The sequence below is a fragment of the Ictalurus punctatus genome, chromosome 25 (genome assembly GCF_001660625.3).
Source record: "Ictalurus punctatus breed USDA103 chromosome 25, Coco_2.0, whole genome shotgun sequence".
Lineage (NCBI taxonomy): Eukaryota > Metazoa > Chordata > Actinopteri > Siluriformes > Ictaluridae > Ictalurus > Ictalurus punctatus.
The window spans coordinates 14,332,746-14,358,109 of NC_030440.2; the positions used below are offsets into that span (position 1 = coordinate 14,332,746).

General features: G+C 38.5%; 1 protein-coding gene across 3 annotated transcripts in view; it reads right to left on the reverse strand.

Annotated features, from left to right (window-relative positions):
* Positions 1-659: 659 nt before the first annotated feature.
* Positions 660-25,364, reverse strand: part of pex7 (peroxisomal biogenesis factor 7) — a 42,765-nt gene continuing 18,060 nt past the window's right edge. The window contains exons 7-10 of one of the 3 annotated variants that reach the window (XM_017456191.3): positions 23,408-23,521; positions 20,459-20,514; positions 10,995-11,094; positions 660-1,146 (exon numbers count right to left, since the gene is read on the reverse strand). In XM_017456191.3, coding sequence (XP_017311680.1) covers positions 1,066-1,146; positions 10,995-11,094; positions 20,459-20,514; positions 23,408-23,521 — 351 coding nt within the window. In that variant the 3' untranslated portion in view covers positions 660-1,065. Of the gene's footprint in view, positions 1,147-10,994; positions 11,095-11,144; positions 11,232-20,458; positions 20,515-23,407; positions 23,522-25,364 lie in introns of those variants that run through there. The other 2 variants (XM_053675611.1, XM_017456194.3) reach the window with 2 other exon arrangements.

Genomic DNA, 25,364 nt, shown 5'->3' on the forward strand with positions numbered 1-25,364 from the left:
CCCCCCCCAAAAGCTTATTTTTGGGCTATAACATACTGTGTTATTGATACCTCAACTTCAAGAATCTATAAATATATTTCACCAAAATTATGTAGAAATGTTTGTACTTTCTAGGCTTTCTGCAAGCATCATGCTGGATAAAGAGCTGGTTTAACTTCCTAATACAGGACCATCGCCTGCGGTGTTATAGCAGAAAATCAATAAAAGACTAAATGTGCTCTAGTCACACATACATTTACGATCACAATCAACAATCAAAGCCAAGGTCTGAGTCTTTATTTATAGGCCTGAGCTGCCCAATTTTCCCACTGTGAGAAGCAGGGCTAAATTAGAACCCTACGGTTCCTGTTAGCGGATCTTAATGGCTCTGATTTGTGAACGAAAAACTGTGTTATAAACAGTCAGCTTGCCTGAAGATGTCGAAAACCTTGCTAGCCAAGTGTGATTTCCTCACATGGTGAATGTCACGCTTTGATCAAGTTGTCCATGCTCCAGACTTGAAACTGCTATAACGTTATTTCCGACTGAGATACGCGGAAAAGAGGAACACATTTCAGTTCAAGTAAGTCTGTAGGTTTTAGTATATGCAGTAGAAAATGTCGACGAAATGAAATTTTCCCTGTGTAAAAGGTTTTCCCAAACATGATGAATATCCATCATTTTAATTAGAAATGAAAAACTTTATTTGGATTAGTCACTTTCCATGTAAGACACTGATAACATGGATCGGTCTTTAGGAGTCTAGATCTTGTATGTGTGTGTATCATCTAAAAGGAGCCAATATGATTTCACCCAGTTCAGCATCAACCTTCATGAAGGACTCTGAACCTGCATGTGGACCAGCAAAGTGTCTTTTTGGTGGAACGTTACACTCCACACAGATTTACACACTGACTTCAAGACCAGGTTTCATGTTCACGCTGATAAGAAGACTTGTTTTGCTAAACTCTCTGCACTCTAACACTCATCAGCAGCTTTCTTGAGTCTGTTTCCCTGCTTTAGCAAGAGTGCAGCGGCAAACCTCTAGACTCAAAGCCCTGCTGTGTTCAGGATGTTATCTTCTCTTTACGCCAAGCTGGGTTGCATAGCAGACAGACATGGAGGGGTGTAGATTTTTACAGTTTCATCCCAGGAACAGTCCACCACCTACAGAAATAAATAAATAAATAAATAAATAAATAAATAAATAAATACATAAATAAATAAATAACACACAAACACAATAATACTGGATTCAAATGTATAGTTCAGATTAGAAGCACAGGAACAGAAATCACACTGATTATGGCCCATTTCTTAGGTGCTACTGAAATCCAATGACATGATTAAGCACCATTGAAAATTAATCTCTGGTTGTTGTTCTGGTGATAACACACATAGTGTTGAAGCTCATCTGATTTAAGTACAGTATGTTGACTGGAGTCAATGATCGTTAGCATAGTAACATATTCATCCCTCTAGCTAAGTAAAATCAGTAAAAGTTCAACAGGACTTGCTATTGAGCAAAGTTGATCCAAGCTTCATTCTGATTGGCTTTTTGGATCCTCAACATACACTATAGTCCCCATTTGATATTATAGTAACCTCCACTCTTCTGGGAAGGCTTTCCACTAGATTTTGGAGCATGGCTGTAGAGTCTTAGTAAGGTACTGATCTTGTGTAAGGAGGCCTGGTGAGTATTTTATGTTCCAGTTCATCCCAAAGGTATTCCATGGGGTTGATGTCAGGCCACTCAAGTTCTTCCACTCCAACCTTAGTAAACCATGTCTTCATGGCGCTCGCTTTGTGCACAGAAGTACTGTCGTGCTGGAAGTTCCGGTGAAGGGAAATTGTAATCCTACAACATTCACAGACATTCTAGACGATTGTGAGCTTCCAACTTTGTGGCAACATTATAGGGAAGACCCCATATGGTTATGATGGTCAGGTGTGCACACACTTATAGTCGTATGTTGGTTGTAATCGTATCATCATCTTTTCATCAGTCCATGGCTTAATTTTCTCCATTTTAAATCAGAAAATCTAGTCTTCTGAAATCTCAGTGCTGTATCAGTCACAAAAATGTGTCTTGGCCCACATTAAGTATCACTAGGCCTTCTTCTTGGAGCCATTATTGCATGATCGGTATTTGGTGGAAAATGTACCAGGTTTCACAGGATATTTGTGCAGGGAAAAAAGGCTCAGTTGTTGGGAAAAGGACAATGACCCTTCAATGGACTTGGAAATTTATACAAAATGGTTTATTATTATTATTATTATTATTTTTTTTTAAAGGTAAGCCTGTGTAGAGTTTCTGTGAATTCTCTTCCTGTATCTGTTTGTGTTTCCTTCAGGTTCCTCACACCTCCTAAACAGATGGGTAGGTAGACGAGCTATTCTAAATTGTCCATGAGTGTGAATGAGTGTTTGAAATTGTGTGCATGCTGCCTTGCAATGTACTGGCGTCCCATCTAGGGTGTACTGCCTTGCACACACTGTTCCTGGGCTTGACTTTGGATCCGCTCCAACCATGACCAGGATAAAGCGGGTACTGAAGATGAATGACTAAATGAAAACATTTTGTCTTTCAAAAGTGTGCTACTTCATGGGCAAACATGGTGGTCCCATGAGAAATAAGATAATATCACAGGCTAAAGATAATCGATAGAATATGCTACAGTTTAAAGGGATAAACATAGTACGCTGTCTCTTTCAGTGACCCCTAGCTATGCATAGAATGAGAGACAATAAGGAAGTGAAAACCTCCAGTGTTAACCATGAAGGACAAGTTGCTCTCTCTGAGGTATATCCATATCTATTTATATGCAGCGTTAGAGAATAAAGTACAGCAGGCTTTTACAGAGCGACGCAGACTGCCTTTGCCAAGTCCAGCAATGCTGCACCAGCACTGGCGGTATCACTCTAATGGACTAAGCACCATCGCTGAGGACGATAAAAATTCAATCCCAGTTTTCTTTACTTCATTGCTTTAAAGGGCATTGAGCTGTGAATTTGAACAAAGGACACTAGCTGACTAAAAGGCATTTGTCTTGTCTTGAAATGCACGATAAGGACGTTTTGGCTCAATATGCTAGAGATACACATTTAGGACAGATGCCATTTTTTCTTTTGAAGAAGCTTCAAAGAACGAAGCATGAAGAATGAAAAATAAAGTTGAATTTGCATGGGGGAAGTGCATGTGAAATTTATTCGTGTTCACCGCTCCTTTATTCTCTTAGACATCGATGAAAAAGCAACAAAGCGTCGCAAAAAGATGAGGATGTCCAGAACACTATGCAGCATTTGATCTTTTGAAGGCAAAAATTAAAGACGCCAAACATGTCTTGGCTAACTGATTACATTTGGGGTGAGGGCAGAAGTACAATACACAAGTTTGGTCATCGGGGAGAACGCGTGTCCTCGTACACCAAATGGAGGCAGTTAAGATTGTATGAGTTAAGACTGTATAAGACGTGTTGGGAGGACGTTCACTCAGAAACAAGGAGATGGATTGGGTTCTACACAGTTACTTACACAGTTCACTGGGTTTCATTCCAAGCTGCATAATACTGTACAAAACGGTGCATCAAAGAAGTATGCCAAATATGTACAAGCAATAGTGTGCCATTTATGAGTAAGAAATAACACCCAACATATAGGAAAATAATTACTTTTAGCACCCTGAAGTTCGTTATTTTCCAATAACAGCACGTCCCCAAGTGTTCCATTCGTTTCCTAACAGTTATAATTTTTATTTATTTTATCGACACGTCTTACTTTTTTATCCATTTATAATTACATTTAATGCTGCAATAAAAGTTAGTTCCTGTTATCACTGATGTTATAGCGGCTATAAACAGTGGTTCCCTCAAAGCCTCTTTTTTCCCCCCTTTCTAGTGACATTAATAAGACATTTAAAAAAACAAAACAAAACAAAAAAAAACAGCAGGTCATGAAACCACAAAGCACAAAGTCCCTTGTCCCAAAGATGTTCCCATGTTGGAAAACTTTACAGATTTATCCTGGGCTGTTACAAAGCACTGATCTGGAGCAAATAACACATACATGTTAAATTACACTTTTTTTATGCATTCTTATTCATAAGCATCAATCTAGAAGTTGTTACTACAGAAAAGATAACAACAAAATAAACCTGGCAGCCGGAACTACTTCTAACCAATCAGAACCGAGCATTCAACAGCACTGTGGTATAACATACTATATTGTATAGTACAGGCATACTGTAGGTTGCACATTTTTTGATTAAATTGTAGCTTACCTTTTAAATGTGCTAAAATTTCAGTTCTGCTTTGGAGATTGTGAGAAACTTTCCTTGATATTTAACACTTCGTGATGGGTCAACATGAGGTACAATTCTGACCTGTCACACATCTCAAATTAATTATTTTTTTTTTTAATGTTTTTTTAAAAAAAACCCAATTTGATAGCCCACACACCACTCAGAGGAAAATAATATATCTTGCACATTGCAAGCAGGGATGTAGAGCACCAACAGTTTTCTAAAGATTCTGTCCCAGTGGTAAAGCCATTCCAGATCACAGAAGTCTAATCTGATATCACACAGTGTACGCCATCCTGAAGGGGAAAACTGTGCAAATGTAATTTTTGGCCGAACTATGACTTTAAATAAATGGCAGTTATAGTGTACAGCCCACTCTCTGTTCTGGCTTCTGTCCTATAGAGGAAGTATGGGGGAGACATTCATTTAATTAAAGAAGCCATGAGATGCATTACTTTGTCGTTGCAAAAGAACGAGAAGTAACAGAGGGCACGACATTCCCTTTGTGTAAATGTAGCATATGCAGATGGAATGACAGCACGAGTAAAAGAGTGTGGGGGCTGGCTTCAGCATAATGCACAATGATGTAGTGAAGTTAGTGGTCTAGGACAGATGATATATGGCTCGGTCCTGTTTCAGTGCTGCTGTTCTTTCGTCTCAGTCTCAGAAGGGAGGGAAGCTCATTATTCCAGAGTAGGAAAGGAGCCGGTGCACACCACTGCCAGGCCCGTGACTCATCCATTGAAGGAAAAAACGACTTCCATTAATTACTTAACTACACTAGTGAGACTGGACAGCATAGAGAGGCCAGTGCCGCAGTGAGGAGGGACAATAATGTAATGGTTGGAGCCAGTGGGTGTGAACGGGCAAAGGAAAGTTCCATTTGAGGGTGAGTGCTCAGATTCGATTTGAGACGCCACACGACGTGATCTTTTTGAGAGGGCCCAGTTCCTGTCTGTCTCTGGCTGTCTGTGTGTGATGTGATACCTGCAGCTGGAGCAGAGGGGCTGATGGGATATAACCGCAGTGTGGAAAAGTCATAATGACTACACAGGGCTGCAGGTTGGTGGCTGGCGGGAGTGTGAGGTGTCATGAGTACAGCTTTCAGTAAACGAATTCAGAGACCAAAATTAATCAACTACTGAGCAGTGTGCTGTGTTACCACCCTGAACTGTTTCATTTTCAATAACAGCATGTCCTGTTCCAATGACAGCAGTGGAAATGACTGCATCATCGCTTTGAAGTGCATCAGTGACATTGAAATGTTCAACAATGAAGAAATGCAAGCTTTAACATTGTTCCTTTATCTGATTGGCCTTTAGGTTAATACATTTCACATCAACAAAATCACAGAGAAAAAGGCTAGCCGATGAAGGGTTTTAAGTTCCTCGTAATAAATTATACAAAATAATAACAATAACGACAAGAAAACATACAATTCCAATAGGGTGCCTACATACCTTCGATGCTTGGCCTCCTAAAAATCTATACAGTACCAAAATTACAAATATTTTCATTTTAACTGATTGTTGATTAAATGAAAATAAAATTGTATGTTTATCAACACATTAAAAAAAAAAACTGTTAGGTTGGTACCATTAGAGCACAAAATGACTGCCAAAATAATAATAATAAGAAGATAAATTAAAACTTAACATCTGTGCAGGTTTTTTCTTTGTGTCTTTGTTTAAATTGTGTTCGTCTGTGTGTATGCTATCACAGTAATGAGCATGCATCTAGCCCCACCCATGAGTACCAACAGTTCTTGTTCTCTATCTTGAGAAGCTATTAACAAAGTTCCAGTTTTCTAGTGCCAAAAGTTCTGGTACTTTGTAGACAGGGGAAAAAAAAGACCATGTTTACTCAAATTCATAATCTGTTACAGGCTTTTAATGTACTCACCAAACAAAAACAGTTCTACTATTTCAATTTTAGTCCTGACTAAGAAATCGGTGCCAAAAACAACGATTGAAGCATTCAGAGCTCTATGACCCTCACTCCCATTAGTAGTTGCCACTTTGCTTCAATTCCTATTTACATATAGTTAAAATCTGTTTGACACTGTCCCCATCCCCGATGGTCGCTATACCAAGTGTCTTTGTGAATTCCTATGTTACTGAAAATGACTTCTGAACATCAATGCCAGTGTGAACCCAACACATATATACACTATGTGGCCAAAATGTTGTGGACACCTGGCCATCACATCCATATGTGGTTCTTCTTCAAAGTATAGAATGTGTTTGTATGCTGTAGAATTAGAATTTACAAACCTTCACTGGAACTAAGATGCCCAAACGTGTTCCAGCATGACAATGCCCCTGTGCACAAAGCGAGCTCCATGACAACATGGTTCGCCAAGTTTGGTGTGGACGAATGCAAGTGGCCTGTACAGACCCTGACCTCAACCCCACTGAACACCTTCGGGATGGACTGGAATACTGACTGACTGCACCCCAGACCTGCTCACCCGACATCAGTTCCTGACCTCAATAATGCTCTTAATGAACACAAATCCCCACAGCCACGCTCCAAAAATATAGCATAAAGCCGACTCAGAAGAGTGGAGGCTATTATAACCGCAACGTGTGGACTAAAATCTGGAATGGTTTGTTCAACAAGCTCATATGATTTTACTGGTTAGGCATCCACATACGTTTGGCAAAATAGTGTAGATATCAGGGAGCAGAAGAATAATATACTGTATTATGATATGGTTGATAATGGTAAAGGGTGGAAGCAGAACCTATGTAGTGGAACTGACTGGGTGTGAGGCAGAGGAGTGTGACAGGTTGTGTGTGATTGTGTGTAGGGGGATACAGTAGAGAAAACCAGTTAAGCTGTGCGCTTTTGTCTCTAATGAACATCCCACTCCATTCACAGGCTGCCAACAGCTGAATGTTCTGATGTGGAACGGACAAAAAGAAATAATCCACAAACATGTGCTCTATTCTTCAAGGCCTCATCCTATAATTTGGCTTGGGCATCAAGCAGCATCTTTATATTCTTTGTCTTATTTCTCAGCTTCTTCCTGCACTGTGGAAGAGTTCTGCTCTTGAACTTTGCTTGTGAGCATGGTTGCCAGGTTCTACGTATTATATCCACATATTGCGGATAGGTACTGCAAATCACAAACACGCACCCATGTGAAAGTTTTTCCCCGCTAGAAAAAGAATATACATGCGTCTACCTTTTCATATGTTTGAACATTTTGGGGTGGTTTCAACTCATTTTGTGCATTTTTTGAGTCGTAGTTAGGGTGGGAATTTTGCTATAACCTGGCAACCCCTTACATCTAAATAAAAAAACCATGCGCTCGTGCAACAGGATTATTCTGAGTGACATTCTACGTGTGATACCAACGTGTGTCCACATTTCCACATGAGAAAAAAATACTGTATAAAAGTGTATACCCAGTGTATGCCCAGCTTCAGTGGCAAAGGTCTCTGCTAATCTTTTTCTGCCATGATATGTTTTTTGGCCAAAGCCAGAACAAGCCTGAAGCTTATATTCATAAAAACGGTAACATAAAAATTGTATACATACAGTATTGTAAACAAGCCTTAGACACCCAATCATTTTTTATAATTTTTATAAGTCTTAAATATTTATTTTATGCCTTTTTCATTAGTGTATAAACAGAAATGGTCCCTAAGGCAACTTGCGCTGTGATACCGCGTCAGACCGTTCTCAGGTGTAAATATGCAGCTCTAATACGCGTTGAGTAAAAGTTATATGTCCGTGTATAATAAATGAATATTATTAAAACTAATGGTGATATTGATTTCTGTGTAAGACTGTCGCCTCTACAGAACAAGGGCAGGGGAAAGTGAATATCCAGCGAATATCGAACCTAAAACTAACTTTATTGCATGAATTCAGCACGTTTTTCAGTTAGTTAAAATATACTCGGGTTATGCGAGCATGCCACAAGACGGGAAGAAATTATAAATGAGGCATATTTGAAATATTTAGCATTTTTGAGTAAAAATGGGGTTTAAACACAGTTAATTAGCCATTTAATTTTTAATATATATATAAAAAAATCAATGAACGTGCAGTCATTTTTATTTTGTTTTTCAATTTTGAAACCAAAAACGAATGAATGCAGCGTACATGGGCCAGAAATGAACTAAATTTGATGTACAAACATTTATTTAAAAAAAAAAAAAAAAAAAAACCCTCAATGTTACAGTGGATTGTTCACATTTCTTGAAGAAAGGAGGATATCAGGTATAAGACTGCTTTTCAGATAAAACACTGTATGAGCTGTTTTGAGTATTTGAGAAACTGTTAATCTGCTGCTAATTTTCATTCACAACATTTTCCACAGAATAGTGTGAAAAACAAACACACACAAAAAAAACATCCAGAGGGCAACAGCAAAGCATCTCAGAATGCACAACACGTCAAACCAGTGTATGGACTACAACGGCAGAAGACCACACTGGGTTCCACTTCCATCCAAACTGGACAGGTGCAGACTAGAAAATTACCAGGCAATGTTTTTCCAATGTAATCTACACGTTCTTAACCAACAAAAAAAAACAAGTGGCCATGTATAAACCCATTCATTTTAATATTTTGAAAGCATCTTTGTTTGACAGGTTTCCTTTACATGTGCCTAAGACCTTTGCACAGTACTGTACATATCTTTTGGAAGAACGGTGTTCATCACTCCAGTACAGTTCCAGAGACTTGAAGAATCTGCACCAAGGAGCTTTGAAGCTGTTCTGGTGACCCAATGCACCCAAGATGCTATGTTAGTTTTACCTTGGGTACACGTTTTTTCCTTACTTGAACACAACTGATACAGTTGTAAATAATGTTTGGACCACTGCACCGTGCTCTATAATGTCATGTTTCAGTTTATATTTGAAGTCTTTGATGCAGTGACCCACAGAGCAATGAACAATACTCACTTTATTTCCATCATGTTTCAATTCCACAGCTGGAGATTGAGGAAAATGAGTCTTTAATATTGATTGTACTGAAAGACTTCAAAGCAGCACTGAAAGGGTGTGTGTTTTGTGCAAAGTGTAGCTCAGTGGGACATCATGCGGATGATCAGTTGGGTTTGTGAGTGACGGTTCATTAAATGATCTGACCTCAGGCTTGTTCTTCATCAGTGTGAGTGCTGGAGTCAGGCAGGGCCGTATCCCCTGAGGCCCGAGGCTCACACTGCTACTCTGCGTATATATCTCTGTCTGCTGCCAAACACACTCTGGCTTCATCATGAAACCTGTATGTGTGTGTGTGTGTGTGTGTGAGAGCAGGGTTTATTTTCCAGGAACAATCAGAATGTCGAGTTTATAATCGCTGATTAGGCCTGGTTATTATTACAAACGTAGATTAGGATGGCGTGATGGAAACAGTGATGCGGGTCTCAGAGATTAATAGCTGTTTGCTTACAATAAAATGACTCGGCCATGAAGAAAGAAATGTTCCGCAACTGGGAAGATTAAGGTCGGTAAGCAATGAAATGAAATGTGAATGCTTATACATATGTGAATATATTTAAACGATATCCGCTGACTACTGTATTTTCCGGCCAGTAATTCGCAATCCGTTATAACTTCTAGAACAAGACTAGGCAAGTCGAGTGGTGCTGGACCGCAGTCCACTGATCGGACGCTGGAGAAGTCACGACTCTGGAAACCGTTGCGAAAAAGCGGAACTTGAGATGCATGAGAGTCGCTGGATATTCTGGTTTGTCAAAACAAAATCAGACTCCAGAGAAACAGCTTTACCTCAATGCAATGATTTCTTTTATAAATGGTTCAAAAGTCTCCACAGGAAGCTTCACCACGTCAACATGTATACGTTTTACATTGTTATAACACCACTATTTTAAAATGTGTTTATTGTTGGGCTAAAATTCAGTGAGCGTCCGCCATACAAGTCTCTGTGAATTAACTGTTGCCATAGAAACAATTGAAAAAAAAAAAAAAAAACCCAAGCAGATGAATATAAACCTGTGATTTACCTAACAGCTGACACTCTGCCTTAGCAATGCAGTTATAGTAAATTAATCAACACCTTCCGACCAATCGGATTCAAGAATTCATTTTGTGCATGTCTGCTCGTAGAACTTAAATCTGTTGATCTAGAACATTCTGCCATGTTTCCTATTATAATCTTTAAAATAGCTGCAGTATTTAATCTCTCCTAGATACATTTTTAACATAGAAGTGCTGCTGTAATCGTAAAGACTGTCGTCTGTCGACTCATCCCAGGACTCTGCTCGTACTGAACATCCTTTCAACACATGAATACTGTAATGATTTATAAACATACAATCTGCTGTCGTCCAGAAGAGGACGGGGTCCCTTTTGAGTTTGGTTTCCTTCCTCGTGTCATCTCAGGGAGTTTTTCATTGCCACTCTCGACTCTGGACTTGCTCATGATCGATCTAAATCTACATGTATATTTCTGTAAAGCTGTTTTGGGACAATGACTGTTGTTAAAAAGTGATATAGAAATAAAACTGAGCTGAACAGAGTTACTTCTGTTGGATTAAGTACGTCTGAAATCTTCAGTAATGAAAAATCCATGCATCATAACTATTATTAGAATAGTTATATCAGATTCATGAAGGGACTGGACTATTATCTTAACATACGCTATATTGCAACTTAATGAATGAGCATCTGTGAAATACACTTGATACACTTTATTTTCCTAAAATGTTTATTTTGTTCAACTGTGAGTTTACCTGGTTGGGGATGTGCAGGTTGAAGTCTAGGCCGCACACGAACTCCGAGTGGTGCTCCATGGTATCGAGCAGCGGTGGACTCCTGGAGAAATCCCAGACCCTGCAGATGGAGAAGCAATCACGCTAATTGAGTGGTTGTTTTTCTTCCTCAGTGACTGGCCGAATGGCTCAAAGCCCTGACGCAGCTCTGGCTCAACGCGCCTGGTCTCATCCATTCAGCAAAATTAAATCACCTCCCTGGTCATGGCAAAACGTTAGGCGAGCATTAATACTAGTGTCGCTCACAGACCTGGATCAGACATATTACTTATGTGCGATTAAGACTGCGGCATAATGGTCTTTTAGGAAAAGATGTCAGATGTCATTATGGATAACGAATAAATTAAAGGAAGATGAAAAGGTGGTGCATTGTAAGTTCATAAGCTTACAAATCACTATTGATCAGAAGAGAAAAGACAAAAAAAAAATCCTTGAAAATGTTTTGTGTCAAACATTAAACCAATCATAAACTGATTTATATTCATTTCCTTTATTTTTAGGAAATCATTTTCATGAAAGCTGTTGTTCCCGGAAGCCCATCTACCAACATTCTTACCATTAAAGTAACATTCAGAGGGAATGTTATAAAATATAAAATCTTATAAAGCACGTAATAAAATGAACAAACTTCGCAGGCCTTCCACACCATTAAATGCAACTATAAATGGCTCAATAGTAGGACGTGCCACTTTTAAATTTTGAATTTAAACATTTCGTTATGAAACAATGGTTAGTATTGGCAAATTGCTGTTTTATTCCGTACGTACACTATCTAGTTTACCGGGCCGAGAATATTCCAAGTACGGTGTATGTGTTTTCTAGATTTTTCATGTGTTTTCCATGACAGGTGTAATCTAGTCATTTAGATCTTAGCTAAACAATCCTTTCAGAACAAACACACAAACACACACACACACACACACACACACGCACACACACAAGCATCGTCTTGGAAAAATCAGAACACTTTCCGAATATCCATGTGGGGACATGACTGAAGAACCAATTTCCGTTCCTAATTAACTCTTCAATAATGCAAAATTTACCCTCTGAATCCAACCCTATGTAAACAGGCCAGTTTCTATGACTAAGCCTCTGCACGGCTGCTCGTGTGGGCAGTTTATTGTGACGGGAACAGGAAGGGTTATCTCTGGTAAATATGGAGACCTCGTGCTTTTGAAAGCGGCCTGAACAGACTTCGGGTAAGCAAACAGAACGGTGTGTGTGACAGCAGGTGCCTCTCACGCTCTTGTGCACGTCATCCTTTACAAATGAAGACGGGTTGGTCGAACAAGCTCGCTTCACGTTACAGAAGAGGAACAAAGGATTTTCCTATATATGCAAAATGAGTTGTATTGCCTCGGTGAGATTAGTACAACATGGTGCAACTTTAATTTAATTCTTTTTAAGATTAAGATTATTCAGTTTGGCTGTAATACACTTCCTGTTATCTTGGAAAGCAGACAACAGAATCAGCTACAACCTGCAATGCTAAAAGTGATAGATTGTGTGATCAAAAATATATACAATGTCCCCCGTGTTCACTTCTTTAGCTTTGTACTGAAACTACAATAGGAAAATAACCCATGATTAAGGGAATGGTTATATCATTATGCAAAGTGCACATGTAAATAATCACACATTTGCCTCAAAGGACAATCATTTGGTTTAGTATCGTCATTTGTACATACGCAGTTTCATAAAACAGAATAACAGAATCTGAATTAAATGCACAAATCAAAATAAGGACACATATAATTACCCATATGCACAATTCACCATTCAAGCCTGATGCTTATATAAAGTGAATAATAACTATGTGCTGAAACTACGTATTGATTTACTTTCAATATATCTGTCACTGTTTTCAGCTCTGTGACGTCTTTTTGTCTGTTTTTTATTCAAGCGTTTCACTCATTTACATTTTTGGCATTTGGCAGACGCCCCTTATCCAGAGAGACTTACAGAAGTGCTTTGAAGCCTCTATCAACAAATACACCACGATACTGGTTCACTAGGTCACGGACTAAGAATACCATCAGTCTCTGTAGGGAGGTAAAATACTCTGTAAGGAGGTAAAATAGTAAGAAAAACACAACGATTTTTTAAAATGAAAAGTGCTAATTTAAGTACTTCATGAAGAGGTAGGTCTTTAGACGTCATTTGTAGACCGCCAGGCACTCAGCAGTCCGGACATCTAGGGGAATTCATTCCACCACCTAGGTAGGAAGTCAGTGGAGGGAGTGAAGCAATGGGGTGGTGTGGGAGAATGTAGGAAGGTTGAAAACCAGTCAAGGAGCTGCATTCTGGATCAGTTGCAGAGGTCGAATGGTGCTCGGAGGAAGACCTGCCAGGAGTGAGTTGCAGTAGTCCAATCTCGAAATGACAAAAGACTGAATCAGCACGAGTGGCTTCTATGGATAGAAATGAACGAATCCTTCTAATGAATCCTTCCCCATCCGATCCCCGCAGATTCTTCACTGGTGTCCCACAAGGCTCAGTACTTGGTCCTCTTCTGTTCTCCATCTATACTCGATCTCACCATGTCAGGATCTTGTGATCTCCCTGGACAACTCTCTGATCCCACCTTCGGTTACTGCACACAACCTTGGGGTAACTATGGATAAGCAACTGTCCTTTTCCTCTCACACTGCTAATAGGACACGCACATGTCAATTTGTTGTAAAGGAGAAACGGCAGTGATTATACAGTGAGACGTCACATGAAACACAAGGATAGATAGGGTGTCCTAAGAGTGTCAAAAATCACATGAGCTTGAGATACTGAGCAAGATCTGAGGCAAGTGTGTGATGCTTTCTGATACAGCACTTTTTCCTTTAGGGCCTGACTGATATATCGATAGAAATCATGCTGATAAAGCACCATTAATGTCTCATTATATATTCTACAGGAAAAACACATTATGGATGTGATGCTATTTTGAAAACAACATCAACAACAACCACCAAACACACTACAGGGTGCTAATCACTCAGAGAAACTTGTTTTTGTGGCATTCCTAAGATCTGAAATGGGTTTTAAGCAATCTTTTCATGGTAGGATAAAACTTTAGCTTTGCCCCTCAAGAGCCTCCAGAAAGTGACAGAAAGTGACAGAAACTTTAAAGTTGCTCATTTGAGATTTCAGCGCTCTGCGAGTTCACTGTATTTACACATTTTTAATTTCCGTTGTGTTAATATCTATAAATGTAGCTTGTTCATACATTTGTATTGGATTTTGTTAAGCAAAAAAACACTTGTGGGTGTGCTGTTATAGGAAACTCAATTCAATTCCATTCCATTTTATATTTATAGTGCTTTTACCAATGGACATTGTCACAAACATTGTTAACAAAAGAAAACAAAAAGCGCAAAATCCTGTGTGCTGAAGACTCTCCCCTGGTGGAAAACCTACTGACTGTTAAAAAGCATTGACACCCGATACTACTTCCGTAAATGTCACCATATCATTTACTATACTTTTTTTTTGTTAAGTAACACATTTAAAAAAATAAATCTGTTTATTAGCCTTACATTATTGTAGCGTGCCCTCTATACAAATCCTTGTGAATGATGCTGTTACTATAGAAACAATAATATATTAGAACAAACAGATTAACATCAACCTATCATCTACATTACAGGAACTACTGTCAGAGCTGCTGTTATAGAAAATTAATCAACACCTACTGACTAATCAGATTTCAGAATTCAGCAGCCCTGTGGTATAATTGAGTTTAAGAAATACACTGTAAAGCCCTGATTCATGAAACTATTAGTGCCTGTTTATGTATTGAAGCTAAAAATGTATTTATATATTTCATCAACAATAAGAAGAATTATCAGCTACTTATAATTAGTACGTTTAGCAAAAAATTTCCTATCGATTTTCTTCAAGGGTACATTACTGAGTTAGGATTACTGAGTAAAACTGGTACCTGAAAAATCACAATAGAAAAAAAAAGGTTTTTGGACCTGTCTGTGGTGTGTCTGTAGCGCGTGTGTGTATGTGTGTGTGCAGCTGCTTGAACAAATACGAAGAAACAATAATGATGGAAACGTAATTGGCTAGCCGGTCTGGCCCCGAGAGTAAAACACACTGACCTGCTCCTGAATGCCCTAGGCAACAATTACTGCACTACAGCCAAATGATGTTCCTTTAAAAGGACTGTCACTGCAATAAAAGATCTGCTGGCACACAGCTGGCATCAGTTCAAAGAGTCATGAGCTGGGTTTCCAGGTACAGGTTAAGCCCAATTTCAGACTGAATGACACTGTCGATATGGACTCTCCATTAAAAATGCTCCTTGTAATGACATGACATTAAGTAAATTGCCATCAGTTTGTCTTTAAGCTTTATGGTAAACAACCTGACAAAGGCACATTATTGATCTAAATTCTAAATCTTAAAGAATTAGTGAATGATTCTGCAGACATTCAGCTAAAGCTTTATTCAATTTATCCAGTGGCATAAATTTGAGTGCTTGAACTAAACAAACATTTCAAAGTAAACTGCTGACCATTTCCTCTAATTCTGTCATCTTCATGTAACAACGTCAGGACGGAACCATGAATAATTCAAGAGCAACTTGATGACTTTTATTGAGCTATTTATTATGGACATCATGGTGGGTGTCTTTCAAGTTTTAATTCTGGGATTAGTACTAATATCTGGAAAACCCAAGTTTTCCTGGAACTCAAATAACTTTAAAGCAGAGAACCAAATGGGAGCAACTCTGAGGATATCTTCAATAAAACACTGCTCAGAACTAGGGATGCATCAATGGCATTTTTTTCAGGTTGAGTATGAGTACCTGTTTTTTGGAATTGATTCAATTCAATTCAATTTTATTTGTATAACGCTTTTTACAATGGTCATTGTCTCAAAGCAGCTTTACAGAAATATATAAACACGGGATACAGATTTTAAATGTGTGAATTTATCCCTATTGACCGAGCCGGTGGCGACAGTGGCGAGGAAAAACTCCCTAAGATGTTACGAGGAAGAAACCTTGAGAGGAACCAGACTCAGAAGGGAACCCGTCCTCATTTGGGTAACAACGGATAGTGTAGAAATAAAGGAATGTTTATTGTGGTTTCATATGAAGTCTTGATATATGAAGTATTATATTTATATAATACTATAATACTATATTATATTTATATGAAGTATTGATACGGTAATAATACCAAAATGAGTAACACACTTAGTAGCAATCAATCAGAGGCCTCATGAAAGATTATATTTTGCTCTGTTGATGTTGGATGCTGTAGTGTGAACTCCACAGTTTTATATTTACGATGTAATGGGATTTAAACAGCATCTTTAATGACGAGCGCAAGGACAGCCAACCAGTTTGTGTAAAGTACCGTGAATTGCACTTTGACATGTGAGCAAAGCGTAGACCCTGGCAAGCCAGCGGAAATGACGTGTGTGTCTCAGTGCTCTCATAACTGAAGTGCTCTCCGTGAGACAGTTTTTCTGCACACTCGCTTTACTGCTCCATGCTCAAAAATACCGTTGTATGCACGCAATTCATGGCACCTTACGCCAGTTTTGAAAGAACACGATCACGGATACGGCTCTGCGTGCTCAGGTCCGCCATCCTCGCACTCGTTTTTACGCAGGTTACTTGTGTCGTAGAAAGAAGCTGTTGTTCCTCCTCTTGATATTCGCAGAATATGAAGGGAGACTACCAAGTAGAGTGTTTGAGTAGTTAAGTCTGGAAACAACTTGAGCACAACCACTGCAAAGAGCAAGTCCATCGATCCATCCATCCATTTTTCATACTGCTTATCCCGCACACAATCACGGGGGACACCCTGGACAGGGTGCCAACCCATCGCAGGGCACAATCGCACACCTACGGACAATTTGAAATGCCAATCAGCCTACAACATCTTCCTGGGGAGAAAACCAGAGTACCCGGAGGAACCCACACAGCATGGGGTGAACATGCAAATTCCACGGACACACGGCTGGAGGCGGGCTTCAAATACCCAAAATCCTCACCCTCCGCCCCAAGTGCAAGTTCAGACATAGCTATATATGCCAAACGAAAACCTCCTAGGGTGTATTTTCTTTCTGTGGTTGTTGAACCTATTTGCCCACTGGGCAACTATGAATAAAAAAAATGAATAGCCCAGACACAAATTATGCTTGCACTGTTGACCCAGGCAAGTGAGTTTCCCCCTCCGGGCAAGTGATTTGACCCCCTGCCCCGGTGATTTATCGTATCAATAGCCCCTGAAAAGCGGGACAGTGGTAGCTCCACGGCCAAGGCATTGAGCTAGTGATTGGAAAGGTTGTGATCTAAAAATGCCGGCACTACCAAGCTGCGTCCTTGAGCAAGATCCTTAGCCCTCAGCTCCTCAGTTGTATTCTGTCTCAAGTGTAAGTCACTTTGGATAAAAGCATCAGCCAAATGAGGTAAATGCAAATGAGGTAAATGCAAATGAGGTAAATGTTTACAAGGATCAAGGACACAAAAAGTTTTCCTTCAGAGCTTCAGTGAAGACCAGTTTCAGTAGCTTGCATGTACTTATCTGGTACATCATCTTAACTTACTGGTTATCATCTAACAGGGCGTGTAGTTGGAGTTATTAAGATAGCTGTGTGAGAAAAGCATGTAAAATGGTTTCAGATGGCAATGAAAGGTGGGAAACAGGTCTGTACTCGATGATAACAGGCCAAGCATTGGGCATGTAAGCAGAGACTTGATGACAGAAGAAACCAGACCTCTGACAGTGCGTTCATCATAGTGGTAATACACTGTGCCAGACTGTGTGGATACAACTCAGTAATAAATGGCAATACACTGTATCATAGTCATGTGCTACATTACATACAATATATAACTAAAAATACTCACTGTAAAGCATGAAAAACAAACCTCTGAACATTCACTCTATCATCAACACAGTGTTTAAAGGCTGTTCTATGAAACTGTTATTTCAGGCTGTAAATTTATTCCTGCACACATATGTCAGCTGTACAAGCTACACAGAACAGATGCAGTAGCCTAAAGCAAAAGTGCTTACAGTGAGCACACATCTGTTTTTATTTAAACACTACTTATATTTCAAAAAGGCTTATTATTTCTATTTTAAATATGATGTATTGAACTGGTTACCTAGAGAACATACATGACTGAAAAGTATAGTGATGTTAAATACAGCCCACATGAACAGTTTTTTAGTGTATAAAATGAACATGTGATAAAATTCTGTATAATTCAGAGTTTATACACGGGCATATGATATTACTGAAGGCTTTGAGATGAACACAACATTGCACAACAGCTTGAACTGCAAAATAAAGCACATTCGTGCTAAAAATAATATGCAAACAGCTCATACGTGAAACTCTTCAGAATCTACACAGTACTTGGAAGATTAGTTCCATACATCATAAGGCAGTATTTAGCATTTTAATGTTAAAAGTAAACTCTCTCTCACAATTGGGCCTCCAAATGGGTTTTTACAATTTATATCACACACACTTTATCACTGGTTTATCCCGGGAAATCCATGTAAAGACATGGATTATTAATGGGTAAACAATGCGGGCATATATGTATGTGTGTGTGTGTGTGTGTGTGTGTGTGTGTGTGTGTGTGTGCGCCAAGCTCTTCAGCATAATATGCTGCAACCCAAAAGCCCATTTCTCCTTTTCTCACGCCACTGTAAGCCCTGCCCATGACCGCTACCACTTTCCAGGTCAGAAACTCATTATAAATATAAACATTTTAAGAAAATAAACCAATTTCTGTGGAAGTGAAGATTAAACATGGCTTATCGCCGAAACGACTGCTTCATCCTTACTCTTTCAGACAACTTTTTCTTTTAATATTAAATCCTGCAGACAGAAATAGGAAGCACACCACACGATCAGCATATTATGAAATTCTTGCCGCACTACACACACCGCTGAATTTATTTTATCATTCAAAATCCTTTTATTCGTTTTCAAGCTGACTCTCATTCTATGAAACCTCATGTGGATGATTATCAGTGACGTTCTTCTTTAAACCGCTTTCCGTCGGTTTAAAAACCCGCATGCTGCGACATGATTTCTTCAACACGTTATTCTACAATACCATGCGATGATATCTACAGAAATATCACTTGCACTAATGTAATAAAAGAAAAGATTCACTTTCAATTCCCTCAACTGCAGTAACTGTGGTTGTAAGCATATCACGATCAGAGGCCAGACCAAAAACGATGATCTGTAATCAGAACACGGTGCAGCATGTCTGAAGAGCAGTGAACCGTTGTAGCCATGAAGTCATTAATATCTTTCACAGCCTGTGGGAGCAAATATTATCTCCACGTGCATTATGAACACAGCTGATGGCCCTCTGAAAAGCAAATAAACCGGTTTAACCTGAAATTAAAATCAGCATCTTTCACAACTCCATTATATTGAAAAGGCACTCGTCCATCCTCCTGCTTTATCCGCACCCCACACGCTGTGATATATTGCTGCTCAGCATCACAAACACTGATCTGTCTGAACAGGGAAATGTCTGAAAATGTCACAGTTCAGTAGCGTTGGGGCGGGTGGAATGTTGGGAAGAAAATGTAAGGAAAATATCGGAGAATATTGAGTTCTTCCTATATATGCATGTGATGGATGAGATCGCATTTACATATGTAAATATCATTACCAGTCCTGCATTCCCAGGATAGGTTTCAGATACACTGTGCATAAAGCTCTTACTGAGGATGTGTAAATGAGGGAATTAGTATTTCGCTAGCTTTTATTATTTGCCTTAATTTTACTGCCACAGTACTTTTACATTATTAATTAAAATGATTAGATTTTTATTCATTTTTTTTTATATTTCTGTCACTATCATTTATTGTATTTTTATCATCAGCATATTTCTCAATTTTATTTTTTGAATGAATGTTTCACTCATTTTTTATATTTATTAGATTTATTTATTTTTTTACTTTGCATTGTAAAGCAAATAATATTGAATATCCATCCATCCATCCATCTCCAGGGTCACGGGGGAGCCTGTAACCTATTCTAGGGAACTTGGGGCACAAGGCGGGGAAACCCTGGATCCATCGTAGGGCACAATCATAGACACATTCACACATGCATTCACACACTATGGACAATTTGGAAATGCAAATCAGCCTACAGTGCATGCCTTTGGACTGGGGGAGGAAACTGGAGTACCCGGAGGAAACCCAAGCAAGGGGAGAAATTGCAAACTCTGGGCACACAGGACAGAGACAAGATTCGAACCCAAAACCCTGTGCGAGACAAACTTGCTAACCACTACGCTACCATACACACACACACACACACACACACACACACACACACACACACATATATGTTTATGAAGACCATGAAATAAATTCTGTTATAAATCATGCATGCAGTTTGATATAAATTTGCTTTACCTGACGGTGAAGTCATAGGAGCAAGACGCCAGCACGGTCTTGAATAATGGTGAAAACTGTAAAAAGTTAGAAGAAAAGATGAATAACACAGCTGTATGAAAGAATACACTGCTGTATAAACATAACATAAGGCTATAAATGATATGACCCTGCATCTGCACCGATCTGCTGTGTTCTCAGTTACTGACTATAATCAATCTGTTGCTTTTCACATCCAACCCAACATCAGTGGAAAGGGACCACCACAATTGATAACATTCTGTGTTCTCAATGCAGTCTTTATGCCTACATAATTGTCCATTTCTCTACAAAATTCATTTTAATGTTTCATTGAGGATGTGTAGCATTTTACATCTACAGGATTCACCCTCTATTAAGATTAATAAAATACAGAATTTTTTTTTTTAAGAAGTGTTTTTTTTTTAATGATGAAAGCATGATGTTGAGTTAGTACTCAACACTACAACAATAATGAAACCATCACCAAACAGTACCCGGGGTGGACAATATACTGAGAAATTAAGTGCAACTGAAGTGAACATATACATGACGTGTCAAAATGAAAAAAAATTACATTTCAACCGTAAAATAATTTAAAAAAAAATTCAGCTGAAAAATATACGCAAGTGAAAGTAAAAAAAAAAAAGTTGCTACTTTCAAATGTATTCAAATATTAAAAACAAAAATGGTTCTAACTGTTGAAATTAAATTAATGCCATGTTTTCGTGTGAAAACTCATCAGAAGATGATTGTTTTAAAGCACCTATGCTCTTTGGCCTGAACACATCATTCAGTCTGTTAGATTGCAATATTTTCCCCTTAGAAGTTCTCTTGTTGCCTAACTGATTTATGTCAGCGACTGGAAGACTAGTCGATGGTAATCTAACCAGGCATTATCAAAAGAAAACAGACTGTACTAAAGACTGTACTAGTACTTTAATCTAAATGATCAACATGCTTTTTCAGATTACATTCACTTCTTCTAGTGAGGCACATGGGACGCCTGAGTTTTTGAGTCTTTGCTTACTCTGGCATGCTGAAAAGTTTTCTTGAGGTAGGGCCAGGGACGCACATACTCAAGTTCTACACTGCAGTGCAGTGGCTTGTTCATATTTATATGCACATGCATAGCTATAGCGCTAAATTGTATAGAATGAGTTCATGATGAACTGGTACAATTCTTGAGGGAGTTTTCTGCTTTGATGAACCTGTTTGGATGATGTACTGAGCCCATTTGACTGATATATAGCGTTCAGACATTGGTTGGTCGAGAGAAGAAAAGACCTTCGAGATTTGTAATGAGTCTAAATAAAAATGCAGGAAGTAAGAAATAAGGTTTTTTTTTTTACCACCCGGTGTTAAATTTCAATAATACTAAAGTAAACTTTACTAAAAGGACACTATAAACACATCAAAATCATACTTGTGTTGTAACAAAATATACTAAAGCAAACTTTACTAAAAGGACACTATAAACACATCAAAAGTATAATTAGTTTAAGTATTTTCCACCCCTGTACAGTATGAGTTGTTTAAGACAATTGTTATACTTCACATTGTAATAAGATAGTAATCATATATTAAGTATATCTGGTTGACTTTTGGGTCCACCATCAGAACTGAACTCCAAATATAATTCAAGTCAAACACCAGTTTTGTTTCCCATATTCACAAACCTGGAACTAAGATCAGTTTTACTTGTTATATTATGATGCATTGTCAGGTTTCAATACTCTTGTGTAACAGATCAACTAAGTGCACAATATACTGTATATTTCACCACAGTGGTTCATTTAACCACTCATCAAAGCTGTCTGGGGAACGCTGATGAGAGGCTTTTAATGCAGAAATCTATAGTGGTTAGCGGGCTAAAATAACACGCTGACAACTTCAGACAGAACAGCCCAGACAAACTAGAGGAACCTACTGATTACGCTGGCCTCTCACACCCAGCCTCTCATTTTACTGACAGTTAGGTAATTTATTAAATCAGCTCAAAATTAATGCATCGTACCTTTAATTAAAATGTGCAGAACTGTAGAGGATGATGGTACGAGTTTAAAGTGGCTATATGAACTGCAATGAGTTATAGATGAACTGATTAATCGGTTTTACTAAAGTGACGAGGCTTTGGAGAGACGGTGAGGTTTTATTTATGGCAAGTATGACAGTGGTTATGACATTACTCCAATGGCAAGTCACAGGTTTATATTAATGTACACAATCTAATATTTCAATATTAACCTGCTTAAATAGTCAGCTTGAAATGAGTAAAAATGTCTAAATATTAATGATTTGATCACAGTGCCATAATGAGAAATATTAGGTACATTTACCTTTAGATATTTTCACTTCTTAAGAATCCTTTTTTTTTTTTTTTTGTTATTGTTGCGGTGTATAAAGTTATACACTACAGATACAGGCTGTTTTGACGCACAATACACTGAGCATCTAGTTCGCTGTCGGAGCTTAGGCTTTAATCGACACCATTTCTCGATCACAAGGTGACGCCATAACGGCTGTGTGTTTGCGTGATCGAGGCTCACGTTACTATAATGTGAAAGGAAAACGAAAACTCCAGATACGCTGAATTCTGCCAGTTATCACTTATTGAAGTCTGCTAATGCATCAGAACAACAAATCTATGGACTTTTGTATTTTGCTGGAATATTCTGTATGACTGGAGAAGGCTGGATTAGTCATTCAGCAGTTTAACCTGAAGTTGATTATTTTTCTGTAACAGCATGTTCCTCTAACACCACAGCAATTCGCCAATGTTAACAATCTTTTATGTATTAAAGACTGACACTTCGTACTGTTTATCCATTTATAGTTACCAGCCTCTCTTTTTTCCTCTTTCTTGAAGTTAATAAGACAAAAAAAAAAAACTGCAGATCAGGACCAAGTATTCAACAGTACTGTGGTATAAAATGCATTACTTGATGTTACCTTTACTCTCCGGATGGCATAGGAATGGCCCAGCATTTGCGCTACAGGCTGGCGGACGTTTCGCAGATCCCACACACACACGCTGCAGTCGACGGCTCCCGTCGCCAACACATTCTGTAAAGAAAAAATATGTGAATGTTGACAGCACTGCTGAAAAAAACCCCAACAGAAACCCTCGCAGACTTTATAATGGTTTTAATGGGAATTGTATTGGTTTTAATGGAAACTGTATTTGTCTCTGTGAGTCTCTACTGGTAATTTGTTGCCTTCTATTGGTGGCATGTTATGTCTAGTGGATACTAGGGCTGCACAATTAATCGAATATCGATCGCGATTACGATTTTGACTGCCCACGATTAAATGAACATTATCGACTGTGATATTGATGTTTAAAGTGCGTCCTCCGCTCATAGAAAACTCCGCTGCAGATCAAATCAAGTTACATTTACAGCCAATCACATAGAGCGACGCAGGGATGACGTCATTTTGTAGTGCCAAAACCCGGAAAGGTGTTAGCATTTTAGCGCTCGAGCTGCCAGTTTTGCTGCGAGCTCCAGCGCTTTGCGCGAGGAGCAATCATGGCATTAACATGATGCTAAATGGCACAACAGAGGTTGTCGGGGACATTAAACGTCATCACGCTGAACAGGAAAAAATTTTGCAGATAAACTCAGGGCTCTATAGTGCGACCATTTCACTCACATTTGTGACTGAACAGTACTTTGTGCGACTGTGAATAAATACTTATTCACACCAGTGTGAGTGAGCTGTTCGGAGTTGTATAATACAATCAGGATAAAAACTCCAAAATTAATCTACACCACGCAACAGTTACTTTCACACTGCTTTTCATCACCTCAGTCAACTGAACAAGTGTGGAAATACTGCAGAGAAGCCATTATGATGACAAGAGTAACACTGAACATCATCTGCTTCTCTCAACTTCCCGATCTCAAAAACCGCCATGTTTTATTGATCACGCAAAATGACCTGAACTTTCACCTGCTCGTGTAGACACAGCGGCGTCGGGTAGAGTAAATTAATAATAATGCTAACGCTACAAGGTGGGTTTAATTCAAACTTCTTTATTAAATAACTCCTCACCAATCATAATAAAGAATAGCAACTGTTCAGAAGGAGTACGTTGCTGCTCTCCTTCACGCTCTTCACTAACTCTAATACATAGCATATTCACTTCATTTAAACTTAAGATTGCCAGATATCATTAGAAAAGTTAGCTCCAGTTTCCATGTTTTGTTTTAATCCCCCAAAAAACAATATTATCAGCAATCATGGCAACACTGTACTGGAGAACCGATCTAAAAGTAACAACTGATAAACAAACAAACAAACAAACAAACAGAAAACTAATAAAATGTAAGGACAGAAAATGTGCTTAGTTATAAATAAATTTAATATAAAAATAGATATTATAATAACTTCATAAAATATCAATAAAATGAGAAAATAAATGAGGTTTAATTACTATGGGTTGCATTTAATATCAATTTGACATTAAGCTTAGTTCGCTATCTCCTTAGAAAGCTATTAGCCTTTTTCCAAATATGGATCATGCTTGTGTTAATCTACTTTTAATTAGGACTACTGTTTAAGATATTTCAAAATAAATATTTTATGCTTGTTTATTTATCAATTAACCAACAGTATTTCTCATTGCTATTATTTAAACTCAATTAACAGTGACCATGAGCAGAGAGCTTACATTTAACTGTTTATGACAGACCTCCTGATTAAAGCTTAAATAAAAAAAGATTGGTATCTGGATCGGTTTCGGTCGTAAAAATCCTGATCGGAGCATCAGTAATGAACACCATTACACTAAAGCGCTTTGCATCTGACGGGTAAATAGCCGATACTCACCTGATCACATCCTATATAAGATTATTCAGATATATACACAATATACACAGAGCGGTTCGAGAACTGACTCCAGCCC